This window comes from Vanellus vanellus (assembly GCF_965231255.1).
Source record: "Vanellus vanellus genome assembly, chromosome: 1".
NCBI lineage: Eukaryota > Metazoa > Chordata > Aves > Charadriiformes > Charadriidae > Vanellus > Vanellus vanellus.
This window is the reverse complement of record NC_138905.1, coordinates 94,733,671-94,753,008: the sequence shown is the minus strand read 5'-3', so window position 1 is coordinate 94,753,008 and position 19,338 is coordinate 94,733,671. Positions and strand designations below refer to the sequence as shown.

At 38.7% G+C, this 19,338-nt stretch overlaps 1 protein-coding gene across 1 annotated transcript in view; it reads right to left on the bottom strand.

Moving 5' to 3' along the window:
• The window catches only part of F5 (coagulation factor V), a gene marked incomplete at its 5' end in the record, with an annotated part of 39,931 nt that extends 27,443 nt beyond the window's left edge, over positions 1 to 12,488 (bottom strand). The window contains 7 exons of the mRNA XM_082498485.1: positions 141 to 306; positions 1,074 to 1,295; positions 2,220 to 2,363; positions 5,247 to 5,459; positions 6,520 to 6,642; positions 8,510 to 8,601; positions 12,328 to 12,488. Of these exons, the coding sequence (XP_082354611.1) occupies positions 141 to 306; positions 1,074 to 1,295; positions 2,220 to 2,363; positions 5,247 to 5,459; positions 6,520 to 6,642; positions 8,510 to 8,601; positions 12,328 to 12,488 (1,121 nt within the window). The remainder of the gene's footprint in view (positions 1 to 140; positions 307 to 1,073; positions 1,296 to 2,219; positions 2,364 to 5,246; positions 5,460 to 6,519; positions 6,643 to 8,509; positions 8,602 to 12,327) is intronic.
• Between the last annotated feature and the right edge of the window lie 6,850 nt (positions 12,489 to 19,338).

Genomic DNA, 19,338 nt, shown 5'->3' with positions numbered 1-19,338 from the left:
CAATGAAAACCCAACTGGTTAAGGCCCTGTGCAACTGGATACAACTTTGCCATTGGATCCCCAGAGGTCCTTTCCAACCTGAATTATTCTGTGATTTCAAGTTATCATTCCATATTATGTTGAAAAAAGTATTATTTTACCTATCAAGGCTGTCTGGAATATTTGGGGCATAATCCCAAGTAATTTCTTCTGCAGCAATGAAATATTCCCAGCTTTTGACCATAAGACGTTCTTTATAGGAGAGATGACTCTTCTTCACCTCTTTGTTCCCACAGTCTCTTACAGTGATGTAACCATGCATTCCAGCTAATTGAGAAGAAACAGTACGATAGTCATTTTCCATTTTATGAACCATTACCACATTAACTGCATTTCTCATTTCATTAGCTAAGGCTGCCAGCAAGTGACTGTTCATCTGACTGCCATCTTTTCAGGCTTGAAAAAGCTGCATCCATGTAGACTATATATAGGCTGGGAGCCTTCCAAAGAGCCCACATTAATCAAATGGAATACAGAAGCTCTCTCAACTAGCCCTTTTTGAAAATACCAGCTGAACAGATAGAAAGCTATTTTTTCCCCCGTTTCTTTTTTTTTTTTATTTCAAAACATGTCTTCAAGCTCTTGTAAAAGACACATTTCTCTCATTCTTTAAAACAGAATTCTGATCACTGCTGAAAGAGATACACCCACTTTCAAATGATTAACAGTAAATATGTTCATCAGTTTAAGCAATCCTTAGCTAAGCGTGCTCAGTTTCTCGGGAAACAAGTGCTTCCTTACTCATTTTATAATGGTGCTTATCTGAACAGATCACAGAGACTTAGATGCTGGAATACTGATCCACTGTTGTTCTGTGATCTGCACAGCAGTAAAGCTGCAGATAAGAACGGCTTTTAGTTCATCGTGTACTTCTCATTCCAACAGAATGAGACCTGTTCTCCAGCGGTTTCTTAGTGAAACGACAACCATCTGAAACACAGTAACTGTACCATTGCAAAACAGCAGTAGCCATCTGGGACATAAAGAAGAGAAGAACAACTCTAGAGTTGCCTAATAAATAGATGTTTCCTTGCCTTGCAGGTGCTTTTGGACAAGAGAAGATATCAACCACCTTCCTTCCTCACTCACTGTCATGTTTACTGTGGTTGATGCTCCTCCCACTAGGTTAACAGTAGAAACTCGGCGATGCCTTTGCTCCATGGACTGGCCATTGATATGAATGGAGAAAATTTCTGGCTTGGAACTCATTCCTATCAAATGCCAGCTAATGTTGTCATACGCACAAGCCTCTAAATCTGAAAGAAAAATTTGAGTAGGGTTCAGAACACAGGCAAATCATGCAAGTTCCCTATGCACACTAGATCTGAAGTAAGTCTTCACCCAACACATTAAAAAAATATCTGACTCTTGTGATCAGTGTTTGCAACAAGAGGAAGTTTCAGAAGCTCGTAAATGGAATAGATACCGAAATCCTTTATGTCAGTAGAAGATAGCTGTTAAAAATCTTATGTGCAAGTGAGAGCCTGACTTATGGTGAGCTAGGAAAGAAGTAACAAAAATGAATGGCCTCTTTTGGAAAGCTGATCTGTACTCGTTTGGAAAAGAAAAAAAAAAAAAAAGAAAAGAGCAAGGATACAAGCTAAAGAGTGAGGTTGTATCTAGTGAAAGTAACTACCCTATCTAATATTTGTTTAAAAAAAAAACACCTAAGACAGTCTTTTGCATTAGCTCAATGGACTGGGCAGAGAGAGGAAAGTAGTTCCTGAGGAGAACAAGGGGAAAAACACTAGCAACAGAACACCTTCATTTCACCTTCGTTTTCTTCCCACTTAATTGTCTAATTTAATGGTAACTGACTTTCACTCCCAGGAAGTTCCTCACCTAGTATGTTCGTATGTTCTATACGCTGTAAAACCAGCCGTTCACTCAACCACATCACTATCTCCCCATCAGCTGAGTAAAAAAAAAAGTGTGGTTTTTTTTTCTTTTTTTTAAAGAGTTAGTAATCCTGTTCTTCAAGCAGAACTCTTCTTAGAAGTAATCTTGCTGTTCTTATCAGCAATACGGTATAACTTCCTTCCAGCAGCACAGTTTCCCTTCTAGAATTTAGATGCTCACAGTCACGTTCTACATTCCTGTTCTCTTGCACAAAAAGCAAACAGAGGTAATATTCAGTCTTCATCAATATTAATTTCATTTCACATAAGCCTGAAAATTACCTGGTAATGATCCACCAGTATAGCCATTAATTGTGTATTTGAGTGATGCTGATCTTTGCCAACTCTTGTTTTCATCAAACACACCAAACATCAGTACATACTCCTTGTTGAAAAGTTTCTGTGACGCATCCTCATTTAGGCTTCCTATGAAGAAGAAACAACAAGTTTTAATTTGAAGCAGAAGTAAAGTAGTTTTCACATCAACGTAGTGGCATTAATGCGTATTTAATGAGCTTGCATGTACTGGCTGAGCCTTACCAAAATAAGACCTTAAGAATGCTCATAAAGTGATTTTATTTCTGAAAGTACTTTTGGTTTGGGTAACCATGAAATCAGAAGTCTGTAGTATCCCAGAGGAGATTAAACAAAGTACAATGAATTGTCTCGGACAATTCTGGCAATGTGTTGTAGGGATTTCCTAAATGAATGGGAGTGCCAAACAGCTTTCAATCAGATGCTGGCTTCTTTTTTGAGACTGTGAGGCAAGTAGAAGAATGATGGGAGAGTCACCTGCAGTGTGAACACTGCCTTTTCAAGCACTACACTGAGGTCAGCAGCTCCTGTAGAAAAGTACAAAATTGACCACTCAGCAACCAACCTTCGCATACAGAAGACTTTCACAAATACTGCTGAATTGGATTGGTTATACTAAACCATCTAGTTGAGTTTGTGATGCAAGCGTGATTTCTGTCAACAAGTAGAATTCATTCTGGACATGCCACACAACTGGTGTGATTTTACTGATTCGTTCTGTAGATTGCTTACGTAAAAAACTGCCATTTACTACTTTCAATACATAATCCAGGACTAAAATAGATGGCCCTCTGAACTGCAGGAACTAAAAATTTGGGAGCTCGCTGATTATTCTACTTCAGAAGAGATACTGGCAGTGTAAGCAGTGATCTTTCATGTAATCCTTTTTATGTATGAGAGGCTAAAAAGTCCTGTTTTCCTACACAAAAGAAGTCTCAGATCAACAGAGGAATTTATCTGCTTATTACACAAAGAACATTCAGTCAACGATTTACCTCAAACATCCACTTTTTATAACCTTCCCTGGTTATACTGCCTATGCTGCTCTTAATGTGTCAGACTGTGGTGGGTTGATGCCAGCCAGCAGCCAAGCACCCACACAGCCACTTCAATGCTTTCCCGCCCCCAGCAGGACAGGGACGAGAACAGGAAGAACAAAAGTGAGAAAAGTTATGGGTCAATAAAGATCGTTCAACAGGAAGTGTGTGGGGGGGGGGGACCCAAGCAACATGAAGGAAATTACTCATCAACTCCCACAAGCAGACTGATGCCCAGCCAGTCTCTTAAGAAGAGCCACCTTGGAAGTCAACACCCCTCATTCCCCCAACACTACTTCTTCTTCCTCTACCTCCAGTTTTTATTGCTGAGAATGATGTTATATGGTAGGAAATATCCCTTTGGCCAATTTGGTTCATCTGTCCAGCTGTGTCCCCTCCCAACCTCTCACCCTTCTCCAGCCTACAAGCTGAGGAGGTCTGAGCAGGAAAAAGAGAAAGCCTTAACATTGTGCAAGCACTGTCCAGCAACAGCTAAAAACCTGAGTGTATTATCAACGCTATTTAGCCACAAATCTAAAACACAGCACCGTATGAGAGCTGCTGTGAAGAAATGAACTCCATACCAGCCAGACCAAGTACACAGGCATGTTGCACACCTATCACATGCAGCACCCAGTCAAAGACACCCTGTTCAGAAATGTTAAAAATGTGATTAGTGAGCCATTTGTCTTTGCTCTAGCTAGAAACATACACTCAAATTATCTTGAAGGCAGTGGTCAAACCAATCCATCTCAAACTCCTATCCAACTGAATCCCACAATATATGCACAAATTTAAGAAGCCTGAGAAGAAAGGAAAGCAAGCAATTCCAAAGCATTTGTCCAGATTAACAGTATGCCATAAAATGTACACATACATACAAACACAGAGAAAGAAAACCCAAGAAAATTAGGAAAACAAGTCCTAGATAATACTAAAAACACTAATTCTCAAAAAACTTCATGAGGAACCTAATTAATACTAATGCCACTCCTTTATGGTGATATGAGTAGGTGTGTTCTGCTATTAAATGGATAGCTATCAGCGAGAGGAGTACCCTTGTACAACCCACACAGAACCAGTTTTATGTTTACTTTATGTTTACTTTCAGGAAGCTTCAAGGTCCAAGTCCATGCAGTCTGCAGCTTATACAAGAAGTTTGACTCAAACTTCAGGGAAAGAGGATCAAGGTAAATAACTGACAAAGCTTTCACTAAAAGAAGGATATATAACTTGGAAAAAAATTAGGATTTAATTGACCAGCAAGTAGTTTAAGTAGCTTACTCATTGATACGCTGTTTCAAACTTCTCTTAAATCAGTGCCATGTACCTAGCAGTTATTTACAAGTCCTACAAGACACCCATTTGTATTAGTGGAGATGGAATTCAATGACTCATAATGCTAAAACCTCAAGTCCCTTATCACATGCAAAGCAGTTTTCAAAGACATATAATCAGTTAAATCATCATTGGCCATATTTTCAAATGACTAGCAAAAGACACATTGCTCTGCGATTTCAAACCCTCGCTACAGAAGAGAGTGCCACAGCCTCTTGATTAGACAGCCTTTAAAAAGCATTGGTAAAACAATTATTTTCTGCCTTATTCTCTGAATAGCTGAACCATTTTGAGTGAAGCTTTAAAAAATATTTATTGTAAGACAGGAAATTTGATTTCATATATTTGACAGTTAAGCAACTGAAAATGCAACCAGTACAGGCAAAAGTATCTATTAATAGCATTCTGTCCATCCTATAATTATAGGACGGATCTGCATGAAAGCCAGCATTTAAAAACTTTAACACCTAAAAGAAAGATGTTGAAAATCATTTACTTTACACTGCATGTAAAGACATTAGAAGGAATATAATATATCTTCCATAATTATCATACAACCTCAACTTTATTAAGGAATGAAACTATATTACCTTATAGTAGTCTTAAGGCATTTCATTACCTTTCTTACAGATAAGCAGTGCTCCAATCAGACCAGAGTTAAAATCCATTGCCATGTTCTCATGAGAATAATATGCGTAAGTAAGACAAGGAAGGTCAGCTTCTCTTGGGCCAACTTCTTCTGTTATATCCCACACATATGTGTAGATCTGGCCTGGAAGTACAGCATCATCTCGTTTTTCTGCAGATGATGTTCTATCATCATACAGGGAGCCTGTAAGATAAGAGTCAGTAGGGTGGCATGAAGACAAAGAGCATTTGGAATGTCCTCCTACAATCATTTCCAAAAGCTTGGTTTGTTTCTTGCTTATTCTTCAGCTTCAAAGAGATAACTTGCAATTCTACTCACATTGTGAAGAGTATCATAGGGGAGAGTAGCTATTCCACCATCCTGTTTCTTACAGATTAAGGATTTCCTAGAATTGCCATCACTGCCAAAATGTGGGGTTCTTCATCAGTCTGGCTGGGGTTAGGATGGCATGAAGCTTCACCCTCTGCTCACTGATACTCTGTGGAGGAATACCGCCCACTTTGTCAACTTTCTAACTGTCTCTCATAAAGCCATTGCGCAGGCTAGCATTGCCTTGCTGCCTTAGGCCTTTTGTGCACTGCACATCCAGACGGCAGTAATGGCCCATATCTATGCCTACCATATCCAGCAAATCTGCCATACGACAAAGGGGAGCCAGAGAATCAAAATCCTAGGTGTAAAAGGCACATTAATAAGATAGTGAAACTGAACTGCCTATCGCTTCCAACGACATGTTCTGTTCAACTCCATGAGACAGGGCTGCAAAACACAACAAAGTTGAGTGTAAAATGCTGAGTATCAGAACAACACGATCAGCACTGTTAACAGCCTTTATCGATAAAGCCTCGATGTATGCTATTGCAAGGGATTGGAAATTTTTTATTTATTTATTTTTTTAAACCTGTATTTAGGAGTTTACATGTCCTGAAATAGAGTATTTTGCAATTAGATGGGGGTTGGACCAGGTGACCTCTAGAGGTGCCTTCCAACCTCAACCACTACGTGACTCTGCATTAGCACACAGGCAGCTGGTCAGGAGGCTGTGCATGTCAGACGACACGCATATTCCTAGTGTTACACTGATGAACAAGAAAGGAGCTAACAATGGCTGTGAAGATTTAATCGAGAATCAACAGATATTTGTGTTGCACATATCCTCAAACATTGGTCTGGGTCCCTCTCAGTATTCCATGCAGTAGTCTACAAGTAAATGAACAAAACACGGAGTCTTTATAGCATTTACCTTCTGCATTTTTGTTGTAAACTATGCCTTGGGGATGAATACTAACTGGCTTGTCAGCCATATTCTTAAGGTGAACTACTAAAGTATCTCCCACTTCAGCGCGCAGAGTTGGTCCCAGAAGTCCTGTAAGTATTCAAGATAAAGAGAGAGTAAAATGTGAGCAAAACAGTATGTTTAATGAAACAAATAGTTCCCTCCACCCCATTAGGGAACATGAGTTCTGAAAATACAAGTTGCAAAATTAACACAGGCAGAGAACGTAATATCACTGCAATGAAGATTTACCCATAAAAAGGCACATGGGGATTTAAAACCTGCATCTCAGTCAGGAATGTTATAAATTGTATATCTGGCAACTAGCACTTAAAAAAAAAAAAAAAAAATCACAGGAAAATGGTAGATTTGGGGAAAAAAGTTAATTCCAGATACAGAAAATTTATCAAAAGGTTCATGTTGAGGTTCACTGGGAATTTCTAGGAACCCTTCACATACAATTTAATTAAGCCATTTTAGGAAGGCAGACATTTTATAGTTTACGAGTTTAGAGAAAGACATTCAAGCATATGTCTTTGAGTAGCACTCTCAATGCCAGAAGTCACAGAACAAAAAGGTCTTTCAATCCACAAATTTAGGCTGAGAGAGCTGGGACTCTTTAGCCTGGAGAAGGCTGAGGGGAAACCTTATTATGGCATACAAGTATCTAAAGGGTGGGTTGAAGGAGGATGGAGCCAGGCTCTTTTCAATGGTTCCCAGTGACAGAATGAGGGGCAATGGGCACAAGTTGGAACACAGGAAGTTCCGTTCAAACACAAGGAAAAACTTCTTTACGGTGAGGGTGACAGAGCAGTGGAACAGGCTGCCCAGGGAGGTTGTGGAGTCCCCTTCTCTGGAGATTTTCAAGACCCGCCTGGATGCAGTCCCGAGTAATGTGCCCTGGGCAATCCTGCTTTAGCAGGGGAGTTGGACTAGATGATCTCTAGAGGTCCCTTCCAACTCTGAAAACTCCGTGATTCTGTGAAATGTTACCTAAAGAAATAATCAGTTCCACGTTGCAAATTTCTTGAGGCATAGCCTGCAAAAGGTTTCAAGAGGCGCTTGTATCCCTACTCCCCATGTCACAAAAATGAGCAATGGAAGTAACCTGCTAAGACTTTGTCTAGTTAGTCTCTTTCCTTGTAAACTATTTTCTAAATTTCTTTCTCCAAAAAGAAAGAAGAAGATTCAGAAAAAACAGGAGAACAAATAAAAGGGATCAGGTTATAGACTAGACCTTTCAGGGCAACTTGTAACAATTTTCCTATCAGCGACTTCACACACATTTACTTTGAAATCCAAATCTGAACATCTAGCATCTGAAGTTATTTTATCTATTAATATGAAGTGCAGACAGACTATGTAAGTACTCTGCGTAAGTATCAGAACACAAGTACCATACTTATGCATGGCATAAGTACAAGAACTTGCCTCCATCCATTTAAAGTGTCTTCAAGCAGTAACAGACACAAAGGCACATCTTTCACACCCAACCTCAGTTTTTCTTTTCCTTTCCACTGATCTACCAGAAACCTATTTCACCTCAGGCCTCAAGCTCCTTCCATGTGAATGTATTGTGTCACCACTGTGACTGTGCCGTACAAGTCTAAATGCGTATCCTGCTCTAGCAGGGGAGTTGGACTAGATGATCTCTAGAGGTCCCTTCCAACTCTGATAATTCTGTGATTCTGTATGGGAAGTCTCATCAGATGATGCAAACAAAGGTAACAACTCTGTACCATGCAATTAATTTGCAGACAGCGCTGAGCCCCAGCCTCTGAAAATCCAACCTCTCTATGGCCTTTCAAAGCCTGGTGTGCTGTAGAGACCTCATCCCCTGTGCCTACTTCATTTATGTGCAAAACAATGGACACAAAGCCACAAGCATGCTTAGCTTGTTACTGCCTTTATAACAAGCAACAAACAAGAATACTCAGAACATTTCCTTCCTGTTTACCTGCAAATATATTTGCTGGCTTTTCTTTTTTAAAATCCACTTCATATTCTCTGTAAGAAATTTTCTTAAAGACAGGATCTGAATGTTCCAATCTGAAACCAAGAGTTAAAAAAAATCATTTAAAGGACAAAGATTCTTAGAGATGCCATTGCTGTTTAACAGATAGCTCAGAAAACAATTCTTGGAATTACACTTAATCACTTGCACATTTTGCTGAAGGCAAGGCACACAGTCCAACTCTGTAGCATCTTCCCCTCTCCCTTTTACTCTATTGAATCTATGACATTCCTGAGCTAGGCCATTTCATATTAAACATTCATTTACAGTGCCTAGCACAGTTAACCCCTGATTTTGCTGGTGATTTCTATAGGAACTTTTGATTCTGCAATGGAGATGTCCTTGTTTTGTTCATTTAAGACACAGAGGAAGATGTCTTGACCGTGCTTAACCTAGAAAGCATCTGACAAAACACAGTGAAAGAAATCTGAATTTCATTCTACTCAGCCCCATGCTTGAACTTTAAGATTCACCACAAGGATTTTACAACAGCATTAACAGCAAGCTCCTGTAGCAGCAATGACCTTGCAGGCAAGCATAAAACTGTTCCTTGACAACAACTAAGGATCTCACAGCAAGTCGGAAAATTGCTTTGAGAAACACTGCAAGCATCCACAGTCGTTACGTAAATGAATCAGGAACCCAGTAGACCACACAGTGGTTTCTTAGAAAATATTTACGCAAGCAGAAGGAAACCAGCACACAACAGTGCTGGAATGAAAATAATGATGAGAAGAGGGCTGGAGGGATAGTAACCTGTATTTAGTTTCACATTTATTGATTGATTTCTTATAGTATGCATGATGACTGGATCCAGCAGTAATTCCACTAGCTTTTTTTTGTAATGCCCTTTAAGGCACATTTTGTAGTGGGGAGCTGATGGGCTGCTCGAGCATAGAGTCGCTGGGCAGAGGTAAAGCAATGAGCTCGATTCAGTGACATCCAGAGTCCATAAGGGGGAGACTTTGTAGACATCTTTTGTAAATCCCTCTGCGACACCCTCGCAACAAAAGAGGGTGTTCATGAAGCAGTTCATGTTTCAATTCATTCCCCTCTCTCTAAAGTCACTGATAAAAGTTTGTTTCACTCTTTAAGGAGAAGGATTTGATAGATAACCTTCATTGACAAGTGCTGCCCTTATGTGGCAATGTTCAATAGAATATGCACATAAGACTAGGGTGGAAGAGGAAATTTATCAATACCAATTGTATAGCTGGAAGGAATGAAAAACATAGCTTACTCGCACCTCAGAAGCTTTAGACTATGCAAGCAGGTCAAGTTACCTAACTTTCAGGAAGGGCAGCAGCAACGATGCAGGCTCCGATAATACATTTTCACTTTGCTCTGAAGTGTCTTACAAATACCACTTGTACATGGTAACAAATAAATCTCTATGAAGATAAGATGAATGACACACTGAGAAGTTAAGTGTCCTTTTCTAGCCTGTATGATTGGAAAATTAAGGAAATAGTTCAGGAAGAACCCATTTTCTTTTCAGCCTCTCTTCAGATATTTAGAACCAAAAGTATCAGATTCTTACACTGTACGTGGACATTCAGCTTCCACTGAAATCAGAACAAGTTATATACTGTCCTGGTTTGAGCGACACAGGACTAAATTCTCTTCTAAAGCTTGGAAATACTGCACTTTTAGAAAACTTTAGCATCTGAATTTGTGAAAATATTTACTTTATAGCCAGCTATGGTACGTGGGTTTCAAGGTCTCAGTGTTTTTTGAGCTCGCCAGGTGCAGGGATGAGGAAGGGCGAGACCTGGGCACTTGACCCAAGCTGGCAAACAGCATTATTTCATACCATGAATGTCACATTCAATATAAATTAGAAAGTTTGCTGAGAGGTTCTCTCTCCCTTAATGGCTGCAGTCCAGAGAACTTCTTGCCCTGGTGCTGGACACCTGAGGCCTTCCCTTCCTCCCGAAGCCGTAGCACTCGCAGTGTCCGACATTTGCTGTCCCCTGCTGGAGTGCACAGCTTCCTACTGATAGAATTGGCTGAGTACAATCCTTGCATATTTTGTATTGGGATTGGGATCAATATTGGTTCTTTAGTGCTATTAATGTTAATTATCTAGTTTTATTCTATTAAATCTGTATATATTTCAACCCTCGGGCTTCCTTGTCCCATCCTTCCCCCCCCAGTTCCTCTTGCTGGGTGGGGAGGGGTCATCAGGTGATAGAATAATTGAAGTGACAATAAATTGTTGTGGGTTTCTCAAGCCATAACACATACCCAAATGCCTTTGGGATCCAAGCCATCAGCTCTTCCTTAGTGTGCATCTTTGTGGTTTGGTGATTTTTTGAGCTAAATTTCTATAAGCTCTACAAAGTTCATCAGACCCATTTGGGATGTGACTTGCTCTGAATACTTATGCGAGTTATATCAATAGGTACTGCATACAAAAACTTTCCATCTAATCACGGAGTATTTCAGCTGAGGTTTTAGGCAGCCTTGGGGTCTCTACTGCATGAAAACAGCCTACCTACAATGTGACGTTTAACAAAACAGCAGTTGATGCTTATGTTGATGCATCCAGTGCAGATGAGAAAGAAGTTGTATCTACTCAGTTCACATGCCCAGGTCAACACTTAAATCTTGGAATATGAAGCCAAATGCCATTGAAATTCTGTTTTCTTCTGTCTTGCCAGTTTGACACTATGCTTATACCAGTTGTATTAAACTTCCAAGGAGAGTTTTGGAAATCATACAAACTTTGTTTCAGTTAAGTCTTGAAAAAAGAATAGTTAGAAAGTCTAAATCATAACATCAAGAAATGGAATACATATTTCAAAAAAATAATCACAAACTAAAAAATAAAGAAAACCAACCATCCACCAATAAAAAAAAAATGCAGTAGTATCCAAATACATCCTTCAATGTAGGAGAACAAGTAGTTTGTACCATTTCATGCCACTTCATGAATAAAAGCTGTGTATGGTGACTATAGTAAACACAGCATAAGAACAAAGCCTAATTTAAACAGAATTCTAAATTACATCCAAGTTTTGTCATCTGTAGCATTGCACTTGCAGTGTTTATAATCCTAAGGATAATACCAGTAATACAAATAAGATATTTTATATGCTTGATTGGTGTATGCATGTAGACTGGCCTTCTGCAATGCTGTGTGAAAAAAAAAAAAACCACGAAATCAGTATTTTCACCTAACAAAGCACAGCAATGCTTGATCCTACAACCTTTACTTGGGAAAACTCAGAATAGACATTTCACAAAAACTAGTGAGCAATTCAGAAACAAGATAGGTAGTTCCAAAGTTCATCAGGCTCTGATTTAACTGAAAGTGACAGTATCCAAATTGGAACATATTTATTCCTTCAGCAAATTCTAAAGTCTGAAAGTTTTTGAAATCTTACCAAAATATGGCTCAACTTAACATTGCCCAAAATCCATATACCTAAAACAATTACTTAAAAAAAAAAACCAAAACAAAACAAACAACCCACACAGAAGATGATAAAAAGCAAACCCTGGAACAGATTTAACAAAAGAGCTCTGAAAACATGAAAATAATTCTATCCACTAATGAAGTAAATAAAAAGGAGCTTTTAATACTCCCGTGGCTCCAGTTCAGATCATGCTGTTTAAAGTCACAGAAGTTCCCCTGAAGTCAACAGATCAGGCTCTAAAGTCCTCCTGGGCTCTAAAATTCCCCAGGAAACGGGAGACACAAAATGCTTTCAGTCACAAGAGAGAACTAATTTCATCCTTATGCTGTACTTTTTTACCTGGACTTTTCCTCTGAATCCGGTTTGTAGGTCCAGCTAGTGATCTGAGCAGCTATATAGTGCTCCCTGACTTTCATAGCTCCCACCACATGCTTCTCGGAGTCCGGCCACCATGAACCAAGCAGAAGCAAGAGAGAAAGACGCATGCAGTGGAGTGTCATGGTACAGATGCCTGTTGATACTGCTCTGGAAGACAAGGCAGAAACCACTGCTTTTATTGCTGTTGCTGCTTCTAACTTCCCCTCAGAAATCAAATATTTGTGATGCAAGAGGGTAACAGCATTTGCTACGCTCAGGTCATTGCTCTTCACCTCCTCCCCCCTCTTGCTGACAGGGATCCAATAGAGATAAAAAAAAATTGTTTAAACTACCTTCCCTCCCCTCCTCCACACCACCTTCATTGAGAGACAAGCACCAAGGAGCAGAAGCTTCAGCCCCACTATGGACTGTGGCTGGGTCATTGTCTACTGAAGCAGCAGGGTATCAGTGGCAGAAAACAATTACTTTTTACAATTACAATTACAGGATATTTGACTTGGATAGGTAGGAAGGAGGGCACATTTTCCACCTTCCCAGAAAACAGAAACCCAGAATAGAGCTGGCGCTGATGGAAATTTCCCAGTTAGATGCTACATCTCCTAAGAAATCATTCCCAGTTAGAAAGCAAAGTGCTGAGGGATTAGGTGTGGGGACTAGAAGAGTGAGAAATCTAGTTCGGATCTAGTACGTATACTGCATACTCATAGTAGTACATCAGTAACCTTTCCAAACATGTTGTCAGCTTCAGTTTGGTTCCTACTACACTCTCAAGTATCTCAGGTAATGGATAACGAACTGGCTTCTCAGTGGCAGCTAACAAGTCAGCCTCAAGACTTGCCCATAGTCAGAATCCTTCTAATCTAGTCTTGATTAGGAGCTGTTGACATTTATCTGAAGAAAAATTATTAGGAAAATACCTTTTGATAAATTATTACCAATGTCAGCTATATCACCATAAATGTTCCCCTGCTTTTTCCAGTGCTGAGAAGTTTGTCAAAACAACAAGAAAATTGAGTGTGTTTCCCATATGCTGGAATGGCTGGAAAAATAAAAATCCCTACCTATTTTTTTCATGGACAGATCACAACTACTTTTTCAATAATGTTTTGTTAATGTTTTAATGAAAAAAATTACCTAAAATCCCAAATCAAAATGATTCCACTCCAGATGCAGACAAAAATGACATTTCCTCAGACTACTTCAAAAGAAAACCTGATCAATTCCAGGTTTTATATAATGTTCAATAGCAGAGTGGTCTAACTGGCAGCTTGGTTAATTCTATCCAAATTATATAGTACCACATGATTTTAGAGGAGATAGGGAAGATGGTTTGGAGAAAAATGGATGAAGACCAATAGCTGAATGCTCCCTACCAAACTTCAGAATAGTTTGGTGCTTAAATCTGACACAACTGTGATCACTTGGACAGCATAGGACTACAGACAACAGGGGACATTTTCAAGGCAGCAAATTGAACCTAAATTACCTCCTACTGCATCTGCATGGAGTTAGTGACTTGTTCCCATAAACTGCTTTGACACATGCATTACATAAGAAAAGGATTTAAAAACCCATAATCCAGCAACAATTAAGTTGAACAAGAATGCATGTACTGATATTGAAGATAAAATCATTCATTACTAATTAATTATTGTTTTGATTAAAGAACTCACCATAATCCTTGGTAAATTACTTCAACAATTTCTAATAAAAAAATAATACTTGCCTCATTTCTACTCTGGTCCCAATCTTATCTCTGCTCGGGCTCTATTTCAATGCTGGCTCTTAAGCATCTGACAGTTGGTGTGAAAGCATCTGTAATTTAGATTTTATGAAAGAAACCTATGGGCAAATCACAATTCTTTCCTTCGATCCAGAACTTATGGAAAGCAGCTGGTGCTGAAGTACCTGGCACATTCTGTTAAACCTCAACCATCTTCACTTTCAAGTTAGATTGCCTCATCTCCAGGTCTTCAACATTCATACAGAAGCACACAGAAAATATCACGCACCTTTACCAGAACACATCCGAGTCCAATCTCCACCCATTGGGCTTTACAATGCTGTTCCTAAAGCTCCTTCCCATACAGGGATTTGAAGACCACCTTGTATTCTTATGTGACTGGCTGAGAAGAAACTAAAACACAATTTAAACAAGTCTTCCTATAATTCTGTTTAATGAACTAAGTGTTTGAATTTTCCATTATAGGTTTCTAGTACTTAATTCTTCCCTGTAATAAAAGCTAAAATATTGCAGGCTAAAAATTAATACCCTGAAGAGCTGCTTAAAACCCCTTGCTTTGTGACTGTGAGCTGGGAATCATCAAAGCTGGCATCAGTTAGTCACTTCTCTTTTATCCATTGTGATGAATTTGGGGGTTGTATTTTTCAAGTTTCTTAGCCAATGAATTGTGCAGTACTGATCAAACGGTAAAAGGAATTAAAAATGCATTACATCAGTGAAATAACCTTTACAAAGTTGGCTGATAACACTGATAGTTTCAAAGAAGTATACAAAATTATACCAGATACACTTTCCATTAAGCTACACTGATTAACATGTATTACCCTTCAATTCTTTAAGAACAAAAAGTCCAATATTGGCTACTCCCTTATTTTCTCCTCTACCCACACCTCTTATGATCAATGTAAGATTGAGCCATCTGCAATTATCTGGGTCAGCCTGTTTGTTGGTTGTTTTTTTGTTTTGTTTTGTTTTTTTCTTTTCCTTAACCTATCGCATCACATTGTCTCCTCTAGGCTTTGGGAAGTTTCATAGTGTTCTGAAAATCATTATTAATAATCCAAATATCTTGTTCCTTTTTATAGCCTCAGTGTCTGACATTGTGAAAGCCTAATACATACACGTAATTTTTTTCATTAGTGCTGGTTGCCTCCAAGCTATTGTTATTAGTCACATAAGCGACTACAGAATACATTCTTCAGGCTGAAGTCTTACAAGGCAACGCAACTTTATTGTCTATTCATATATATAGCCATGATCTTAACAGCTTCTACTTCACAACACCGCACATGCAGCAAACCTCATATTTTATCCTCATTGCTTACCCACATGTTCAAATGTAATTTACACTTGGTTGTAACATGAAAGATCTTGTGGGAAAACACCACGCAGGTAGGAGCACAGGTCTAGTCCATACTGGCAAAACAATCTCTGCAGCACAATGAACAATGTTATTCCCAAAACTAAGCAGTACCTTTGGGACCTACTGATAGTGAAATGCCAAATGAAAAGAAAGCATGGAAAGAGAAGTATAGCAATACTTTTTAACACTAAAAACAGGTCTGCATCTTCTAACTGGGGAAGATTACTGTCTTTTCTGACACTGGGCAATTATGGTCCTGATTCTTTTTACGCTACATGTGAAAAAGAGTATACTCACACTGCTACTCGAAGGCTGACCTTTAAAACTAACTGGGATTACCATTTTTTCCACTCAGAATAGCGTAAGCCAAGTCTGAGCAATCAAGAACAGATAACTCTTTAAAAAATAGCTGTAAAGTGGTGATTCATAACTTTTTGCAAATTACAGATTAGGACCCACCATAAACTTGGTTCTACTTCATCACAGACACTATCCTAAATGCTAGCGGGCAGCCATATCCTGATGGCTGCCATCAGTTTTAACAATAGTATTATAGTGACTGAGAGGGAGCTAGTATAGAGAAGAAAAAGTTGTAAAACAATTATTGAATTGGTTTCTAATAATGCCCTAACACAGATATCTCTCTCTCCCTCTCTCAAACACACAAATCAAAGCACAGTGGTCCAGCAAGCATACTTTGCTTAGTGCAGGGTGAAAGGACTTTCATGGGCAAACAAGGAGTTAATTATTGATCAGCAGTGAACACATGGTTCTGAACGTAGGTAAAAGACAGAGAGGGCACTTACCAAATCTGTCAGGCATAGCTCAGAACAGAATCCATCAGATAAATATCTTCACTTCCGCAAAAAGGCACTAAAGCCAAGAAAGGTTAATCTGTGAAACGGCTCATTTTAGAAATTTAAATTAGATATACTATGTTGAAACCACCTGAGCAGGCAAAAAGAAAAAGATAGCAGAGAAATTCAGGCTTTCTTTCAGACAACTTATTCAAAAGGAATATCTATATATTTTGTATTTGATGGCAGCTCACGGAAGAGCACATTCTGCAGGAGTGTCAAAGGAAGTCAGGCTGTGTAACTTGTGTGGTCATACACACGCTACAGTGTAGAACAGCATTTCAGACTGCCTCGTGCTAAAGGCTTCAGAAGATACATCATCAAGTTGATTTAAACCTAAATACATTCACATGTCTTTTTCCTTAGGAGAAAAGCAAGTGTCCTTGATTAGAATTGGGTGTTTCTCCAGTCAATGTTTGCCAAAACCAATTATTTAGGAAGGACCCAAAGCTATCTGCACAGAAATGCTGAATTCAATAAAGAGTTTCAAAGAAAAAGAAATATGTGAATTTCTTAAATATTGGAAAAATCTAATTTCAGTGCTTTAGCAAATTTGTTTAAGACCACTGGCTTTTGATCTGAAAAAAAAAAAAAAATTAACCAACAAAGAGAGGAGGATACACTAGCTTCCTCTCTTCAAACTACATTAATGAGACGAGACTCAAAATTTTTGACTGACCCAAAATAAGCCTTCCCCCCCCCCCTTTAATTTTTGCCAGAAAATTTTCAGTTTGGCTCCACAAAGAATTTTGCTCCTACTCTAAACCATGTTTGTGTTCTCTGTGTTCCAGTTTGCCTTCTTTATTAAGAGACTTCTTTATTTGCCAACATGTACAACTGATATGCCAAATCAGACCAGCTGCCCTTGTGCTACGTGAGTCCAGCAGCATATTCAACTTGGCTTTCTTCCTGTAGAAAATAAAAGTAGTGCTCACAACACAATGGTAACCAGGTGGTACAGGATTGCAAGAGTGTGCAACTAGGAAGATTTGCATCTTTTTATCATAAATCCTTGTTGGAACCGAAAGGGGATTATCAAACAAGGAGGGCCTCTTATCAAATTGTTGAAAGTAGGTATGTATACAATAGATATGATACTTTGGATGAATAAACTTTCTCTTCTTCCATATGCTTGCATTTTCTACATCCAGGTATTTTTTTTTTTTTTTTTTTTTTTTTTAAGTAGACTTAGAACACTTCTTACAAGTTACTAGCAAATAAGGTTGTTTTCCAACAGGATAGCAGATATGCAAGTTTCAGGAAAAAATATGAAATCAGTAAGCTTTTAGCATAATAAGACACTAAATTACATCTGTCCCTATGGTCTTTACAACACCCAGGCAAATTCAAGGCATTCTAGTTCTCTAGCAACGGATTAGGCTGTTTGTTAGCAAGCTGGTTAAACAAATTCCATTTTCCCACACCTAAAAATGCAGCCACAGAAGGACAAAGTTGAAATCGCCCTCATTCTTTAACATTCTTTCCACCCTTCAGTATTTATCACTTAGACTTTGATTAGACTTTTAAAAGAATAAATACAGAAGTGCACTTCCCATGCATTGCTTTGGAAGTCACTGCTTTGGTTTTTTTCTTCTTTGTTTATTTTTTATTGGAAGCAAGTCTTTTTTGTATTTTAAAAGTATTTAATGTAAATTGAAAACTAGGTAGAGTCCTAGGTAGAGATCACAAGCTAGAGCTAGATCTTGTGATCATCATTATTTTAAATCTCTAAGGTTATTCCCTTTGCATAACCCATTCCCTGTGCATAAATTTGGTTCAGATTCAGTGGAATCAAAATTTCACCCACATCTTCACTGCATGCAGTACCTGTAAACTAGAATCATAGAATCGTCTAGGTTGGAAGAGACCCTTGGGATCATTGAGTCCAACCATCTACCCTACTCTACAAAGTTCTCCCCTACACCATATCCCCCAACACCACATCTAAACATCTCTTAAAACACATCCAGAGATGGTGACTCAACCACCTCCCTGGGCAGTCTATTCCAATGCCCGACCACTCTTTCTGTGAAAAATAAATGTACTCAAACGTACTCAGAATGTACTCAAAGCCCAAGATCAAGCAATAGAAATGTAGAAGGCAAGTAAAAAGCCACATGAACTGTAAGATGTCTGGTATGAAAGGGACTCCAGCAGAGCAGAACTTCTCAGGAGCTATTTTGATGTAGAGGCAAAATTCAGACAATTAATGACCATGCAGGATTTGCAAGAAGCTATAGCTGAGGTTACTATGTTTGCATATGTTTATAGCAGCAATCTTCACTTCTAATGGGAACTTTTAATACCAGACCCAAACAGAAGAAAAGATTTAACGTACAGTACAACCGCTGCAAGTACAAACAGGTCAAATTTGCTTCCTCAGGTACAGCCAACTTTGATATCCAGCCAAGCAGAGCACTGCATTATTAGTCACCAAGCATCAGGTTTTGCTAAAAATGCCATAAGACATTAAATATCATGGTGCTGATGGAAGCCATTGGCAAGTTCTCTTCAGTTCTGCTGCTCCTCTATTTTTCTGCTAGGGTCAAAGAAAAACGCCTTAATCAGTTTATATTTTAAAAAAATAAATTATGCCACTTACAGCCTGACAAAGAAGAATGTGTTATTAGTTAACATACTGGAGACTAGTGAAAGACTAATTCACCTTCCTAAAGGAGGAGAATAGACACCTTTTAGGGAGAAGGATGTTTCAAAAGATTCTGACAGAGCAAAGAGGGGGAAAAAAAAAATATACATCACTGCTGATTATTTTAAGTCATACTCCCAGTTTGTTCCCCTCCAAACCCCCCTATTTGTTGGGTGGAGGACAGCTACTTCCTTTATTACCAAAAAGCCCAAAACATCTTTGAGATTAGTCTGATAGGGAAAATCTTATGGCATGACTCAGTGGGTGTGGTTAAGTTTTAACAGGTTTCAGCTAGCATTATGCTTCACTTATACAGACATTGCTTAAGATATTGTCCAAGAAAGAGGAAGTGAAGATAGAT